This window comes from Oratosquilla oratoria, chromosome 36 (genome assembly GCF_046742065.1).
Source record: "Oratosquilla oratoria isolate Oo_2021 chromosome 36, ASM4674206v1, whole genome shotgun sequence".
Taxonomy (NCBI): Eukaryota; Metazoa; Arthropoda; class Malacostraca; order Stomatopoda; family Squillidae; genus Oratosquilla; species Oratosquilla oratoria.
The window spans coordinates 29401878-29419377 of NC_134812.1; the positions used below are offsets into that span (position 1 = coordinate 29401878).

The window sequence follows — 17500 nt, forward strand, 5'->3', positions numbered from 1 at the left end:
ACACACAATGATGCTTGTTCATACGTGAGGGAAAGTATAGAACAAGATAATATGATAGAGAAAAAATTAACATAAAAAGAGAGAGAGTAGGGGCAGGGGGAAGAAAAATTATAAAGGAAAGGAGAGATAAAGAAAAGGACGAAGAAGAATGATAGAATAAGAAGAAAGTAAGAGTGATAAAGAAAGAAAGGAAATGAGAATAAGAAAGCGAGAGAATGAGAGAGAGCGAGCGAGAGAGCGAGCGTGAGAGAGAGAGAGAGAGAGAGAGAGAGAGAGAGAGAGAGAGAGAGAGAGAGAGAGAGAGAGAGAGAGCGAGAAAGAGAGTGAGAGAGAGCTATAGAGCGTAGGCCAAGAGGTTAATCACAGTATTGATGGTTGAGGGCACCTCCCGTTTTGAAATCGACCATGTTAATACGTTTTTCCACTTTCGTATATTGTGATGAATGGATGGATGGGAGAGAGGAGAAAAGCGAATAATGAGATGAAAAAGGAGGAGGAGGAGGAGGAGGAGGAGGAGGAAGAGGAGGAGGAGTGGAAGGGAGCGAGGGTGCTTATAACTGTGGTCTGCGTGGAAATGGGCAAGGTTGATGGTGGTGGAAGTGGTGGTAATGGCGGTGAAGGTGGTGGTTGTGGTGGTGGTGGTTGTGGTTGTGGTTGTGGTGATGGTTGTTGGTGGTGGTGATTTATTGTTGGTAATGGTGGTGGTGTTGGTGGTGGTGGTGTTGGTGGTGATGGTGGTGGTGGTGGTGGTGGTGGTGGTGGTGGTGGTGGTGGTGGTGGTGGTGGTGGTGGTGGTGGTGGTGGTGGTGGTGGTGGTGGTGGTGGTGGTGGTGAGTGTGGTAGTGGTGGAAGGAAAAGAGGAAATGGAAAAGAAAAGAAGGAAAGGAGGAGGAGGAAAAAGAAAAAGAGGAAAATAATAAGAAAAAGGGAAAGAAAAAAGAGAGCGGAGAGGAAAAGAAGAAAAAGAGGAAGAGGAAGAGAAAAAGGAAAAAGAGGAAGAGGAGAAGAAAAAGAGAAAAAAAGGAAAATAGGGAGAGGAGAAGAAAAAGAGAAAGGAAAAGAGGAAGAGGAGAAGAAAAAAAGCAGAAAATAAAAAGAGGAAATATAGAAGAGCAAGAGGAAGAGGAGAACAAAGGAAAAAAGAGGAATAGAAGAGAAAGAGGAAGACTAGAAGAACAAGATGAAGAGGGGATGAACAAGAGGAAGAGAAGGAATAGAGGAAGAGGATAAGAAAGTGAGAACAATAAAAGAAAGGAAGAAGAGAAAAGTAGAAGAGGAGGACAAGTGGAAGAGAAGAAAAAGAGGAAAAAAGACAAAGTGGAAGGAGAAAAAATAATGAATAAATTTGGAAACGGAGAGGAAAAGAGGGAAAGGAGAAGAAGAGATAACGAAGAAGAGGAAGAGGAAAAGGAGAGGAAAAAGAGAAAGAGAAGAAGAAAAAGAGGAAGAGAAGGAAAAGCGAAGAAGAACAATTGGAAGAGAAGGAAAAGAGAAAGGAGAGAGAGAAAAGAGGAAAAAGAGAAGAAAAAGATAAAGAGAGGTAAAAAGAAAGAGGAGCAAGAAAAAAAGGAAAAGGAGAAAAGTGAACGACGAAAAGAAAACGACGAATAGAAAAAAAAGACAAAAAAGATAAAAAACGACGAAGAGAAGAAAAAGACGAAGAGGAGACGGAAAGAGAGAATAAGATGAAAAGAGAAGACCGTAAATAAAAATGATGATAAGCAAGAGAAAATAGAGAAATAAGAATAGGAAGAGACGAAGAAGAAAACCAGAAGGAAGCTTAGAAACAAAAGAAATGGGACGAAAGGGAGGCGAAGAGGAATAGGAAGAGAAAGGAGAAAAGAGAAGAGAAGAGAAAAAGGAAGAGGAGGAAGAGAATAGGTTAGGAGAGAGAGAGAAAAAGCTGTTTTTTTTTCCCTTTACAAGAAGGGTGGCCGTGTCAAAGCGTACACCCACTCCACAACCATCCATATAAAAAGGTATAGCAGGAGAAATAAAGAGGGGAAAAAAGAGGGAAAGAAGGAAAAAAGAGGAGCCGAAATATAGTGAAGAGAAATTGAAGGGGAGGAATAGGGGAAAGAGATGAGAGAAGAGGAAGAAGGAAGAAGAAAGAAAAAGAAAGAAGAAGAAGAAGAAGATGAAAGAAAGAAAGAAAAAGAAAGCAGAGAGAAAGAGGACAGAAGACGAAGACGAAGAAGGAGACGGAGGCGAAAAAGAAGAAGAAGAAGAAGAAGAAGAAGGAGAAGAAGAGGAGGAAGAGGAAGAGGTGAAGGAGGAGGAGGGGGAGGAGGAGTGATCGAATAATAAGTGTTTGAATGAGAAAGAGAGAGAGAGAGTTATTTAGGAAAGAGGTCCAAGAGAGAGCAAGCACGCGCGACCCGGAAATTTCGAAAATAAAGTAAAATAATAATGGCTGACCTAACGACTTAAAAAAAATCTTATTACGCTGCAAAGAAGCACACAACACGTCAGGGAAAGAAAGAAAGAAAAGAAGAAGAAGAAGAAAGACGAGGCCAAAAGTTGCTGGAAATGAAGTGACGAAAAAGGGAAAAAGGAAAGAAAAAGGCTCTGGAAAAAAAAAACTAAGAGAAAAACCAGAAGATGATGATGGAGAAGAGGAAGAAGAAATAAAATAAAGGATACAGCGGCCTTCATGAGGCTGCGACGGTGCACAAGACAAAGGCCATCTGACACAAAGGAGAAGAACAAAAGCCAGAGACTAAGGCCAGGGATGATGACGAAGCGAGGGGGAGAAGGAAGAGAAGAAAAGAGGAAATAAAAAGGGCAGCGCCAAAGGACAGAAACACCAAAGGATGAAAAGGAAGAAGGAAAGAACAATGAGGAAAAAGGAAAGTAGGAAGAGGAGGAGGACGAAAAGGCAGAGGTAATATTAAAGATAGACAATGGATGACAACTTATGAAGAACCCTGAACCTCTCAACTATCAGAAGGAGGCTCAATAATCACAAAGAGGTAACCTCAAACGAGAAGGCAACCGGTGACTGATCATAAAGGAACTTCCTGTCTGCCTCTCCCTTCTGCCTCCAGGAGGCTCGGAGATGAAGAGGAGGCAGAGACCGATAAACTGGAGATAACGTCAGATAAGACAACTGATGATATATCCTATAGGACTTTGTCTCCCATTCCCTCTCGCCTTGACTCTAAGAGACATTGTAGAGGATGAGGCGGTAGAGATAACCCAAAGATAACTGGTAACTGGTAACCGCTTAAAAGAAAATTCATTGCCTCTCAGTCTATCTCTAGGAGGGACAGGAACGACCAAGGGATAGATAACAAGTGAAAGAAGAAAAGAAACTTTGTGATCCTTTTTTTTTTTTTTTTTTTTTTTTTTTTGACAAGAAAAATGAACGAAAAAAATATTGTCACAATTGAGGATTCGGAAACTCGAGAAAGTGACAAAGAGATAGCAGAAGGTTTGAAGGCTGAAGAGTAGAGGCAGGAGGAAGATAAGAAAGGAGGAAGAGGAGAAGGAGGAAGAGAAGGAAGAAGAAGAGGAGGAAAAAAATTAAGCTTCCATAGTCCCTTTGCAGGTGTGGGGGTGCTACAGAGATTAATAAAATCGACTGGCGGCATTTAGGAGGAAGGGAAAAGTGCCACCCGGCAGGGAAGGAGTTAAGGAGGAAAAGTAAAGAAGGAGGAGAATGAAGATAAGGGAGAGGAGGAAGAACTTGAGGAGGAGGAAGATAAAGGAAGAGTTTATTTGTTGAGAGGAAAGATAAAAGATAAAGAGAAGGAAGAGGAAGGTAAAGAAAGTGCTAATTTGATAAGAAGAAGAAGAAAAGATGACAGAGGAGGAGGAGGAGGAGGAAGAGGAGGAGGAGGAGAAGGAGGAGGAGAAGGAGGAAGTGAAGGAGGAGGAGGAGGAGGATTATGCTAAAAGAGAAAAACAAAAAGGAACCTAATACATAGAAAAAGAGATCCGTTAAAGAGGAGAAGAAAGAGGAAAAAGAAGAGAGGAAATTATCTTCACCTTTCTCATTGCGTCAACATCCTCACCTCAGCTGAAAAAATCGTCAGATGATAGCCAGAATAAAATAAGTAAATAAAGTCATTGTGCTTCTGATATTAACAAGAATATTATGTATAAATAACCACAGCTTAAAGAGGATAAGGAAAAAGAAGACGAAGAGGAAAAAGAGAAGAAGAAAACGATAAAGAAGTGCTGAACGAGAGAGAGGAGGAAGGAAGAAGAGGAAGAGGAGGAGGAGAAGGAGGAGGAGGAAGAAGAAGAAGAAAATGAAAGGAATATGAAGAGGAATAGATTAGTTTAAAGAAGAGAATATAGAAAGATGAAAGACGTAAGATAAGTTGGAAAATAGAGATAGATTAGTACGAGAGAGGACGATGATGTGGTGATTAAAGAAAGATATAAAGAAATCATGACAAATAGACGAATTAAGAGAATTGAAATGGAAGCGCAAACGAGGAGAGAGAGAAAGAGAGACAGAGAGAGAGAGAGAGAGAGAAAGAGAGAGAGAGAAATTAATGAAGAAGAACATGAAAATTATGATAATAAAGAGAAGGAGGAGAAGAAAAGGCATGAGAGGAGATAGAAGAAAATTGTAAAGAAAACAGAGAAAGAGAAGAAAAAGAGAGAAAGAAAATGGAGAGACAAAAGAAAAGATACAGAGTATGGAGGAGGAGGCAAAAGAAGTGGAGGAGGAGGAGGAGGAGGAAGTGGGAAAGGTGGAGGAAGAGGAGGACCAGGAGGTAAGAGGGAGGGGAGAGAAGTGAAAGCAGAGAAGGAAGAGAAGAGGAAAGAAGAAGAGGAGGAGGAGGAGAGAGATGAAAAAAAGAGAAGGGGGAAGAGGAGGAGGAGGAGACAGGTGAAAAAAGAGAAGGGGAAGAGGAGGAGGAGGAGGAGGAGGAGGACCAAAAGGTAAGAGGGAGAGGGAGAGGAATGAAAACAGAGAAGGAAGATGAGGAGGAGAAGAGGACAGAAGAGGAAGAGGAGAAGGTGACAGGTGAAAAAAGAGAAGGGGGAAGAGGAGGATGAGGAGAAGAAGATGAAATAAGAAGAAGAGGAGGAGACAGGTGAAAAAAAGAAAGGGGAAGAGGAGGAGGAGGAGGAGGAGGAGGAGAATTTGCGTTCAGCATTAACCAGTGTTTCTATCCTCAATATCCCACCGCCTTTTTCTGAGTGCAAATTAGTCTCCAGTTATAAACGAATGATGCGTGGCTCTGGTTCGTAGAGGTGCCAGTTAAATTCTCAGAATATTGATCGTATAGAAGTTATGCAGTCAATACTTTATATGAGGAGATGAAGAAAGAGGAGATGCAGAAGAAGGAGCAGCACTGAAAAAAACGAAAAAAGAGAGAAGGTAACAAAAGAGGAGGAGGAAGATCAGGAGGAAGAGGAGGAGGAGGAGGAAGAGGGAGGAAAAAGGCCTCAGGGATAACACAAAAAAAGGGAAGAAAAAGAGGAGGAGAAAAAAGAATAAGAAGACAAGACAAGGGGAAAGAGAGTGAGGGGAGATGGGGAGTGAGAGGTGAATGGGAGGAAGAGGAGGTGAAGGAGGAGAAGGAATATCGAAAAAGAGGAGAGGATAAGAAGGAGGAGGGGAAGGAGCAGACAGAGAAGATGTGTGAGAAAGGGGAGAAGAAAAGAGGGGATAGAAAGGGGAGAAGGAGGAGGAACAAAGAATACGAGAAGATAGAGAAAAGAGGTGTGAAACGAGGAAGAGGAAGAAGAGTATCAGACACAAGAGGAGATGAAGAAAAGATCTGCGAGACGACGGAGGAGGAAGAGGAGGAGGAGGAGGAGGAGGAGGAAGAGGAGGAGGAGGAGGAGGAGAGGGAGGGAGTGGGGAGAGAGGGGGTGGAGCCAGAGGAACTTCCTCAGGTTATCAGATGTCGTCTATGCCTTAATGGAGAATTCGAGAAGGAAAAAGTCTTCCAAAATAAGAAACTCAAAAAGAAAAAAAAAAAAGAGGCAAAACAAAAAATATATTTTTCATCTTTACTGACAACCCCCATCACTCCGCAGCCCCCCTCTTTCGTCTGAATAAAATCAATTGCCGCTCGCAGGAATAAAACGAGACTACAGTGGACTTCACCAAGAAGTGAAGGGAGACCGGGCCCTCATTGAACAAGTCCTATCCTGACCGAGACCCAAAAACGGAGAGGAACGTAACTTCTTACTTGAACTTTATTCCACCAGTGCTTCTATCCTTGTGAGCAATTCCCACCAGGCGTCACAGTATATAAGTAACCTGGAGGGGGGGGGGGCTTACGCCAGGAGACGCTGAACGACCTTACGATGAGATAGAGAAGACACAGACGTACTGGAGCCTCTGGCGGGCGAATGGAATCCCACGCAGCAGAATGAAGAGGATCTCCCGTCTATAGAGGATCGAATTCCCCTTCAAAGGATATTGGAAACGCTATGTCAGATCCTGAAGAAGATCGGATGTCATTCAGTACTCCGTTACAAAAAATAATTTCACTTATACAAGAGATACTAAAGAGAAGAGCGAGGAAAAGAGAAGAGAGGAAAGAGGACGAAAGAGAGAGGAGAGAGAGAAGTAGGAGGATAGGAAGTAACATACGATGGGAAAGAGAGAGACGAGGAGAAAGAGAGGGGGAAAGAGGGGAGAATAGGGGAAGAGAGAAAGAGGACGAAAGAGAGAGGAGTTAGAAAAGGTTAAGGAGAGAGAGAAAAAGAGAAAGAGAGGGGAGGTGGAAGAGCTTGGGATGAACAGGTTGGAAAAAAGAGAAAGAGAGAAGAAAGAGAGCGATAGATTAAGACGAAGACATGAACAAAATGATTAAGGTATGACATTATATTGACGAAAACAATACTTCCTATTATTCTAACCTCATAGCCTCCTCCTAACCTCAATAAAAACTAGAGGCTTATATCAATACAGAGTATTTTTTTTTTTTTTTTTTTTTTTTTTTTTTTTTTTTTTTTTTTTTTTTTTTTTTTTTTTTTTTTTTTTTTTTTTTTCCTCCTCCATCGCCGTCTTCCCATTTTCTATGATGGACGTGATGAAGGTCGACCTTAAACTCTTAAATCGAATTTTACGACGTCACCATTATCTCCCTCACCTGATTGGCCGTCGACACCAGATGCGAGTCTCTGATTGGTCGTAGAGATGCTGAATCGACAAATGATTGGAGCATCTGATTTCTTTCACACAAATCGTCTTGATTTTATTTATTTATCTATAATTCCGTGACTTCGATGACAACGACAGTACTGCAAGTGTGATTGATTTCGAAAACGGGATATTTTAGTTTAATAAAATCGCCTGGCGGCAGCTACATTAAAAAACAAATGGTTTACCAACACCTTTGCAAGATGGCATACGCCAGGAGACGCTGAGTGGCTGCAGCCGGATCTGTCACTTCTACCCTATGTGCTTTGGGGACTGTTAGGCCAGGTAACTATTAACTATCACTGGTGAAAAATCGGGAAGGAGTGCGGGACTCGAACCCGAGACTATGAGGATGCGAGATCATGTTTTCGTTGGCGCCAGGGATAAGATTAATTCCATAAGTTATATTCCGGTGTCCGCTGTATTATCAGGGTGACTTAGGTTAACCCCCTTTAGGCTTACAGTGGTTATTCTTAAAAAAAAAAGTTTTTTCCTTATATAAATCTTATGTAAGTCCTTAGAAGGAAAATATTTATATAAGGAAAGATTTCTTTAAATCTTACGGTAGTATTCTTTGAAAAAATTCTTTCCTTGTATAAATATTTCCCTTCCAAGGATTTACATAAGATTTATATAAAGACAGATTTTTTTTTAAGAATACCACCGTTAAAGGGTCTGTTTAAACCGAATGAAACGTCTGGGATTAGACTTGATTAAATTGGCACAAAACCTCTGAAGATGGATTTAGGTAGATACCGTGTCGAACTCTTGTGCAGGTGGTCATGAGCTCGATTCCCAGGACTCACTGCGGGCTTGATGCTTTGGTTCCCGAGAACCCTGGCTGTGCGGGGAGGAGATCCGACGTCGGCCTTAAAACTCAGCGGCTTTCTGCAACTTACGGGTCTTTGCCTTAACATGGGTTTCTCACTTCCCACTGTGTGTGAGATTTTTTTTTTTTTTTTTTTTTTTTTTAAGGACCTCCAGTAAAGAGAGGGGTTTACGGAAATTAATCAAATCGAGGGTACCACGGAAATGAATGGGTCCATCTTGATACAGTCGTCCAGTGTTGACCTGAATAAAGTCGTTAAGTACTGAATTGGCGATCAGGATGAGATACAATTGGCACCACTGTCGTCATTACAGAATTGACACCAGTCGTCATTGGGAAGAGTTGACAACAGTATCATGGCCATTGATGTTACTGACAACCTGACAACAGTGTTGTTTTTTATACAACTGGCGGGTGTCATTGTCGGTAGATTTTGTCTCTGTGTCATCGTTGGCAGAATTGACACCAATGTCATAACTGGTAGAATTGGCACCATCATAATTGGTTGATTTGGTACTCTCATAGATCTGGCAACAGTGTAGACATAGCTTACCTTCATGCTCAGTACCTGACCAACGCTGATATTCTACACATTGAATCATATATATAAAATGCCATGTTGCCACATACTCGTTTTATCCGTCATTGCTTGCAATGGTTTCCTGCACTTGGGTGTCATCCTGGAAGTAATACTCGGCTAATCCCATTAGCTCGATCAATAAAGCACATAAGGATGATATGCAAGTGATAGAATCAAGCAAAATCGCCCCTGTTAACCTCTTAACGCCCAGAAGTTTCTCCAAGCTGAAAGAAAATCGTGTGGCGCTTGCCAGAATAAAATCATTAAAGAGGAACCCTGGCTAAGTTGGATTAATCTAGACAATTCCTATTTCTAAATACGTGAACCAACGTTTTGAACTAATAGTGTACTTACGAAAAGCTCGGACGGACTTGTGGATCCTATTGTACAAGCGCATAGAATCTTGATTTCTTCAATATGGTTTCATACTCTATATATTTTGTTCTGGTTAAATGTAATCCCAGTCTTCGTCTCAGTCACTAGGCGTCCATGCATACCTTAATATTGCTGTATACACAAACGCATAATTACCCCATGTAAATATTATTATTAATTTATTATCAATTAATTAATTCAGATATTCTTTCTATGCTGCCTCGCATGCCATGAGTCTAAGTTCGAATCCAGTAATTGTTGAAACATTTTAGTTGCCACCACCCTACTTCCGCCACAATGCACTGAGCACATAGGGCAAAAGTGACAGACTTGGTGGCTCCTAAGCTCCTCCTAGCGTATGCTCTTTTTTTAGGTACTGGCAGCTGTTAAGGTTTCAAAGTTAAACGACACCTTTGTCTGTTGCCGCTTTTTGATAACAGATGCCACTATAACAGTAGGAAAAATACTGAGTCTTCGTATGTGAATGTTTTAATACGTCGTTTTTTTTATATAAAAAATACATATTCTTCTACACGAGGAACTACCATATATGAAACATATATCAAAACGTTCACCAACAAACGTTTTATTTGTGTAGTCAAAACAATAGGACGACTCAGGACTCATGAAAGAAACTATACACAAGTTGTTTGTTTATATGTATATATATATATATATATATATATATATATATATAATATGTGTGTGTGTGTGTATGTGCTGGGAATCGGAGAGGTGTACGGGACTCGAACCCACACTAAGCAAATGCGAGACGAACACGCTTCCGAATACGCTACCAGCACACTTAACATTCAAAGGATATCTATGTATTTCTATCTACATTTGCACTAAACACTGTGGATGTAAATACACGAAAGTGCTCTAATTTGTTAGTTTATCTTTCCTTGTGGGTACTCCTCAATATATATATATATATATATATATATATATATATATATATATATATATATATATATATATATAATGTGTATATATGTGTGTATATATATGTATATCTATATATATATGCATATATATATGTATATATATGTATATATATGTATATATATGTATATATATGTATATATATATATGTATATATATATATATATATAATATATATATATACATATATATATATATATATGTTGAGACATTCAGGCAGGTTGACGTAAGTAGAGTAGGAAACACAAGAGTCTTAGTCTGAGCTTATTCCTAATTAGTTTTGCAGTTATCTTTTTTCATTAATCTAAGAAAGCATACCTAAGAAACTAGTCAGGAATAAACTTGGACTATGACTCCTGTGTTTCCTACTTCATTTACGTCAATATTTATATATATATATGTATATATATATATATATATATATATATAGTTATATATATATGAATACATATATATAAATATATATATATATATATATATATATATATATTCATTGTGTGCATTTGAGTGTGCGGTTCTGTTCTCGGAAAGAGCTCTTTGTTTGGCTCTTAAAGAGGTGTCTCAGGCTATGAATTGATTTTTTCTTCTTGATTTCTTTTTTTTTTTCTGAGCGCCATATTCTCAAAATTTTCCAAATTTTCGTTGTTGCTCTTGGTTCCTCTCTCTCTCTCTCTCTCTCTCTCTCTCTCTCTCTCTCTCTCTCTCTCTCTCTCTCTCTCTCTCTCTCTCTCTCTCTCTCTCTCTCTCTCTCTCTCTCTCTCTCTCTCTCTCTCTCTCTCTCTCTCTCTCTCTCTCTCTCTCTCTCTCTCTCTCTCTCTCTCTCTCTCTCTCTCTCTCTCTCTCCTTAACCATCAAGGACGCTGACGTACTTTATGTAATTTGTTCAATATGGAGACCAGCAGTTATAGGAAGCTTAAGGGCGAACCCTGTTGTGAAAGAGCCTGGCTCGACCGTGACCCCTTAATCCCCCTGTTCAATGGGTTAATCCTCTGAGGGAGCAAGGACACGCCCTCCTCCTCCTCCTCCTCCTCCTCCTCCTCCTCCTCCTCCTCCTCCTCCTCCTCCTCCTCCTCCACTTAACTGAATAAAATCGACTGCCGGTGACCAAGGAAAGAGAGAAAAGGAAAAAGTAAATATTTATTCGCAAAATTAAATAATAAAGAAATGAATAGATATATAATAGATTAAAGAATGAATAAACTTTTTCAGCAATGCTATATGACTTGCATTGTTGGTGTTATTGTGGCGGCAGTTTCTGGCCCTTTTAGTCTCTCCCTCCAACTCCTCACCTTTGAAGTCATTGGGCTCCTCCTAGACCAAAACAGGAATACCCAGTGTGTGTGTTTTATATATGTTTATATATATATATATATATATATATATATATAAATATATGTATATATACAAATCATGAAATGGCCGTGGGTCATCTTCAAACTGGGGACCGTTCACGGCCATTTCTTGATGCACACTTTTTATATTCCTTTTCATACACAAGATCCAAGTACTTATCAGCAATATCTTTTCTGGATGGAGGAATATAACTTGGCCTCAGGTTCTGAACCATCTTGAGAAACTGAGGATGCTGAACAAGACGAAATGGTGAATTTGTAGCAAATATAATTCTTGCAACTTCTTTGTCGAGATTTTCCTTTTGAGAGGCTGAAGTTTTTATGACAAATCTGTCCAGAGATGTTGATGACTTTCTTTTAGATGAAAATGATTTAGCAGAAGTGGCGCCTGTGGAGGAGTCTGATAGTGACCTTTTTAATGGTGGAGTCAGGTTTGCAGATAATTCAAGTGAAGCCGATGATGAAGGGATTGAAGCTGTTGATACAGATCCTGAAATGGAAACAGAAAATTTTAGCATATTGCATATTTCATAAATGAATAAATAAATGAATGAATACAATGTGATTTAGGCTACTTTTGAGTACAGTAGTTATTTTTTTAGATAATGATCATATTCACACAAGCCACTAAATTATTTGGAAATAATTAACAGGATATGAAATAGGTGGGCTTGGAATTCAGCCCACACAGGATTCAGTCCACTTTTAAATTCACTAAAAATAATGGGCTAGTTGGGTTAGGTTAGGCTAAATCCCTTTGGACTGAATCTCATGTGGGCTGAATTCCAATGGAACCTATGAAATATATTACACAATGTTGAATGAAATGAATAACAATCATCTAGGCCCCAAAGTTGAGTGGATACAGTATATTATAGTGATATAGTCATTACCCAAATTTAGAAGTAATGAAGTTGAAGTATCATCTCTTTAGGCCTTCATATTTTTATTGCACATGCTCGCCATTGTTCACCAAATTTATATAGTTGCATATGAAAAGGGAGAAATGCACACAATATAAATAAAATTATTTACCTGGGTCATCAATTTCTTCTGTATGCTGTGGCTGACCTTAGCATTTATCTCTGTGAGATTTTAATATTGACACAATGCCCCGTAGCTTCTGGCCGCAGTCTTTGCATTTAGCTCGGTACCCTTTGCCAGAAGTTGTTGGTAGTTTTTCAAAATAATTCCAGACAGGATAATTTTTTCTGCCTGAAGGAACCACTCTGCCAGGTCCAGAAGACATCCTTCCTGGTTGATTCCAAAGCAGCAACTGAGTCAGTGAGAAGCTGCTTACCTAGAACAAGTTTCAACAAGAATCTTGTTGAAACTTGTGGGCTGCACAGTGATATATATTACATGTAGGCTTATACCGTTCCTTGTATACTTGTGGCAAGTCTATATAACACTGCTCCTTATATTGATATGCTAAAAATGCCCTTTAGCAATCAGATCGCATATCAGATAGCAATCCCATAATAAAATTTATGAAAAATCTATTTAAATCAAATAAATCTGATTTAAGTAAAAAAAAAAAACGATTTTTTTATATTTTTAAAAAGGTAAAAAAAATCGCCATCCCTGGTGTCCACTAACCTCATACAAAAATACCTGTTAAGTCCGGCTAAAATTGGCATTTCAAAGTATAACAGTGCCTTAAAAATAGTTTCTTATTTCACTATAAAAGTTTATACTAACTTATACTGCATTGAATAAGCTAATAGTTGATATTTTTGTCCTATATACAATGTTAGGTTTCTAGTTTTGATATATTTGTCCAATATAAAATGTTAAGTTACAAAGAAAGCAATGGCCTCCGCTAGCGGACCCAGGGATCTGGGTGCGCACGTCCTGTGTAATAGTAGTCCTTGATATATATATATATATATATATATATATATATATATATATATATATATATATATATATATATATATATATATATTCATATATATATATAATATACATATATGTGTATATTATATTTTTTTCCGCATCCTTCTTTCTCTTATCTTAACCTATTTATTATTCATTTATCCCTTTGTTATTTTGTTCATGTTTAAGCCCAAACCTCGAATGAGGAGGTCACGGAAACTTTCCCTACAGACAGCCAGGTTCAGCTGTCAGTTACCACCCAATACTAGCTACACATAACCCCCCACAATTTGTAATAATATGTTTTTTTTCTCCTTTCCTCCCAGCCCAACCCTCGAGAATGGAAGTGATGGCGAAGGCCCTGGACGACGACGAAGTCCATGTTCGATGCGAGACGGACGGGGTCTTCCCTGAGCCGCTGGTCAACCTCAGCATCAAGTCCGGCAGCGGAAGGTGAGAGGGACAGATGCGTCGCCGGCGCCAGGTGGAGGGTGGGGGGTGCGGGGTGGGGGGTGGGGGGGGGGTTAGGTTATTGAAAGGTTATGTTCGACAAATGGCGTTTCACTCTTTTGGGATCAAGCCGGTAAAAGATCAATTCAAGACTTTTTTATGTGTGTGTGTCCTTGTCTGTCTGTGTGTGTGTGTGTGTGTGTGTGTGTGTGTGTGTGTGTGTGTGTGTGTGTGTGTGTGTGTGTGTGTGTGTGTGTGTGTGTGTGTGTGTGTGTGTGTGTGTGTGTGTGTGTGTGTGTGTGTGTGTGTGTGTGTGTGTGTGTGTGTGTGTGTGTGTGTGTGTGTGTGTGTGTGTGTGTGTGTGTGTGTGTGTGTGTGTGTCTGTCTGTGTGTCTGTACTGATGCTTTTGTGTATGTGTCTGTGTCTGTGTCTATGCTTTTGTGTATGTGTGTGTGTTTATGTGTGTGTGTGTGTGTGTGTGTGTGTGTGTGTGTGTGTTTCTGTGTGTGTGTGTGTGTGTGTGTGTGTGTGTGTGTGTGTGTGTGTGTGTGTGTGTGTGTGTGTGATTGTGTGTGTGTATTTGTGTGTGTATGTGTTTCTGCGTGTGTGTATGTAATTGTGTGCATGTGTTTGTGTATGTGTGTGTGTGTGTGTGTGTGTGTGTGTGTGTGTGTGTGTGTGTGTGTGTGTGTGTGTGTGTGTGTGTGTGTGTGTGTGTGTGTGTGTGTGTGTGTGTGTGTGTGTGTGTGTTTGTGCGTGTGTGTATGTGTGTCTGTGTGAATGTTTCAGTGTGTGTGCGTGTATACGTGTGTTTGTGTGCGTGCGTGAGTGTACATGTGTATAGTATAGTTACTTCAGCACTTTTCTTGTTTTCTTTCTGTTTGTGATACAACTTTTCTTATCTCTGTGGGCTGAGCTCCCAGGAGAATGCTTGCCAAAGGAATTGGTATTTGCAACGTTTCGTTCTGTCCCTGAAAACATCTTGAGGCAGAATGATTTGATCTCTGAAATGTTCCGGCACATATACTTCTCGCACTCTGCAACGGGTGTTGACAAGAGAGAAGTGCGTGTGTGTGTGTGTGTGTGTGTGTGTGTGTGTGTGTGTGTGTGTGTGTGTGTGTGTGTGTGTGTGTGTGTGTGTGTGTGTGTGTGTGTGTGTGTGTGTGTGTGTGTGTGTGTGTGTGTGTGTGTGTGTGTGTTGGTATATGTGTGTGTATGTTTGCGTATATTTGTGTGTGTGTACATATATATATATATATATATATATATATATATATATACATATGCGTGCATGCATGTATACCTATATACACGTGCTCATGTACGTCTATATTGTCCATGCATGCATGTATATATGTATGCAGCATATTTGCATACTTACATATATTCACACATGTACACGCGCATATACATACATATATACATATGTACACGTATTCATACCTATAAACACACATACATAAATGCGTACATATGTGCATACATATTCATTCATTCATCTATCCATACAACCACGCATACCCCCCATACAAACACACATACGTACATAAAATATTCGCACATGCATACATACACACATACATGCACTTTATGAAGGACATGAATTGAAGTCCATAATAGAGGGGAGCGCAGACGTGGGACGTGAGGGAGACAAGGTGAAAATTTTTCAATTACATGCTCTTTGCGGATGATGATTATGTTCCTGATGGGGAACAGTGAGGAAGAGAGAGAGAGTGGAAAAGAGAGAGATAGAGAGAGAGAGAGAGAGAGAGAGAGGGAGGGAGGGAGGGAGGAAGAGAAAGAGAGCTAGAATAAAAGCATTGAAATTCTTTCTTCATCCCTTCGGTCTTGACCTTATATGTCCTAGAGGCTCCTTAAAGCTGAATAGAATCGCTTGGTGTGTGTGTGTGTGTGTGTGTGTGTGTGTGTGTGTGTGTGTGTGTGTGTGTGTGTGTGTGTGTGTGTGTGGACACACATTATTGCGTAACTGACACCCTACATATATGCGCGCTTAAGGTATCCCCCCTTCTATAAGAGATCGATAGAATCAGACACAAATCCCAAAACTTCCTGTTCCTGACCCCTTTTCCTCCCTCTTACTTCCCCGTCTCCTCCTCCTCCTCCTCCTCCTCCTCCTCCTCCTCCTCCCTCGCCTCCTCCTCCTCCTCCTCCTCCTCCTCCCTCTCCTCCTCCCCCCTTCCCCTCCACCCTAACCGCATACGATGTAGTCATAGGCTTTCATGTAATAGAACTGACTGAGGACAATGCCATACTGTCAGGAGGTTGCCACATGGAACTGCCTAGTTTAGGCCTTATGGTCTTTTGCAGTCTCCTATGTTCTTATGTTCTCATCACAACTAAAACTATAGTCTGAGCAGAAGAAAAGAATGGAGACAGGGAGTCTATATATTTCGACTGCTAACTGCAGTCCTCTTCACTAGTACTACTGATGACTGCATTTAGTAGTCGAAATATATAGACTCCCCGTATGCAGTCTACATTTTTCATTAATGATTATGTTCTTATATGTCCGGGAACTATGTATCTAATTCTTATCCATGTTATCTAAAATAACAATACATTTCAATAATCTGATTTACCAAATTTATATCTAGGAATATATTCTTTTATTCTAAATACTTTGTAGAGTGCATCTGTGTTCATTAGACCGAGATTTCAATGTAGATGTCCAATTGTCTAAACCTTAAGTCTATCTCGTTAAACATTTCTGCAATAGGAGGCAATTTTTTTACATTTCGATAAAATTGAATGGAAAATAGATATGGAATAGATAAGGAGTAGGATAGGGGCGGGGTTCATCTACCTCAATTAACAAGGGGGAAGAGACCTTTTAGTATCTGGATAAGTCAACTGAGGTTAATTTCTTTGGTGTCGCCGCACAGCCTGCCCGCGGAGGAGAGCAAGAGGGAGACGACGTGGGACAACGGCCTCTACATCTCCGTCGTCGAGTTCACCGTCGAGGAGAGGAAGTTGGGCGGCGACGTCGAGTTCGAGTGTTCGGCGAGCATCCCCAACACGAACGTCTCCTTCACCAGGAGCGTCGAGTATAAGCCAAGTGAGTAATGATGTACCCTCGTCCTCGTCCTCTCTCTCTCTCTCTCTCTCTATATATATATATATATATATATATATATATATACATATATACATATATATATATATATATACATATATATATATATATATACATTCTTCTTCTTCTTCTTCTTCTTCTTCTTCTTCTTCTTCTTCTTCTTCTTCTTCTTCTTCTTCTTCTTCTTCTTCTTCTTCTTCTTCTTCTTCTTCTTCTTCTTCTTCTTCTTCTTCTTCTTCTTCTTCTTCTTCTTCTTCTTCTTCTTCTTCTTCTTCTTCTTCTTCTTCTTCTTCTTCTTCTTCTTCTTCTTCTTCTTCTTCTTCTTCTTCTTCTTCTTCTTCTTCTTCTTCTTCTTTCTCTTCCGCAATGGCGGTTTGGATATTTTTCAATACAGTTCTTCCTACTACTTGTACATCATTTATAATTTTAATGTTACGATTTATTGCTTGTTAGCTTCTCCGTTGTCATTTTTCATAATCTATTCTATTATCATTTATTTACCTATATATATTTGTTGAATTGTATGTACTTATTTGTTTATTTTATGCACTCATTATTTTTTTCATTCAATTACATATCTTTATTTTTCATTTCATGGTATTGATTAATTATTCATTTATGCTACATTATTTTTTGTTTTTTTATTTATATATTTATCTGATACTGTTATTATCAATTTTGCTATCATCACCATCTTTATATATATATATATATATATATATATATATATATATACATATATATATAATGTATACACAGTGGCGTAGCTAAGGTGGGGCGGTAGGGGCAGTCCGCCCCGGGCGGCACTTTTTGAGGGGCGGCATTTTTGGTCCTTGTATGATTGATATAAAATTACGTTAATCAGTCTCTCATAGA

General features: G+C 39.5%; 1 protein-coding gene across 1 annotated transcript in view; it reads left to right on the forward strand.

Annotated features, from left to right (window-relative positions):
* The window catches only part of LOC143019088 (uncharacterized), a 146398-nt gene that overhangs the window by 99719 nt on the left and 29179 nt on the right, over positions 1–17500 (forward strand). Inside the window, exons 4-5 of the mRNA XM_076174787.1 lie at positions 13406–13532; positions 16434–16606. Coding sequence (XP_076030902.1) covers positions 13406–13532; positions 16434–16606 — 300 coding nt within the window. The remainder of the gene's footprint in view (positions 1–13405; positions 13533–16433; positions 16607–17500) is intronic.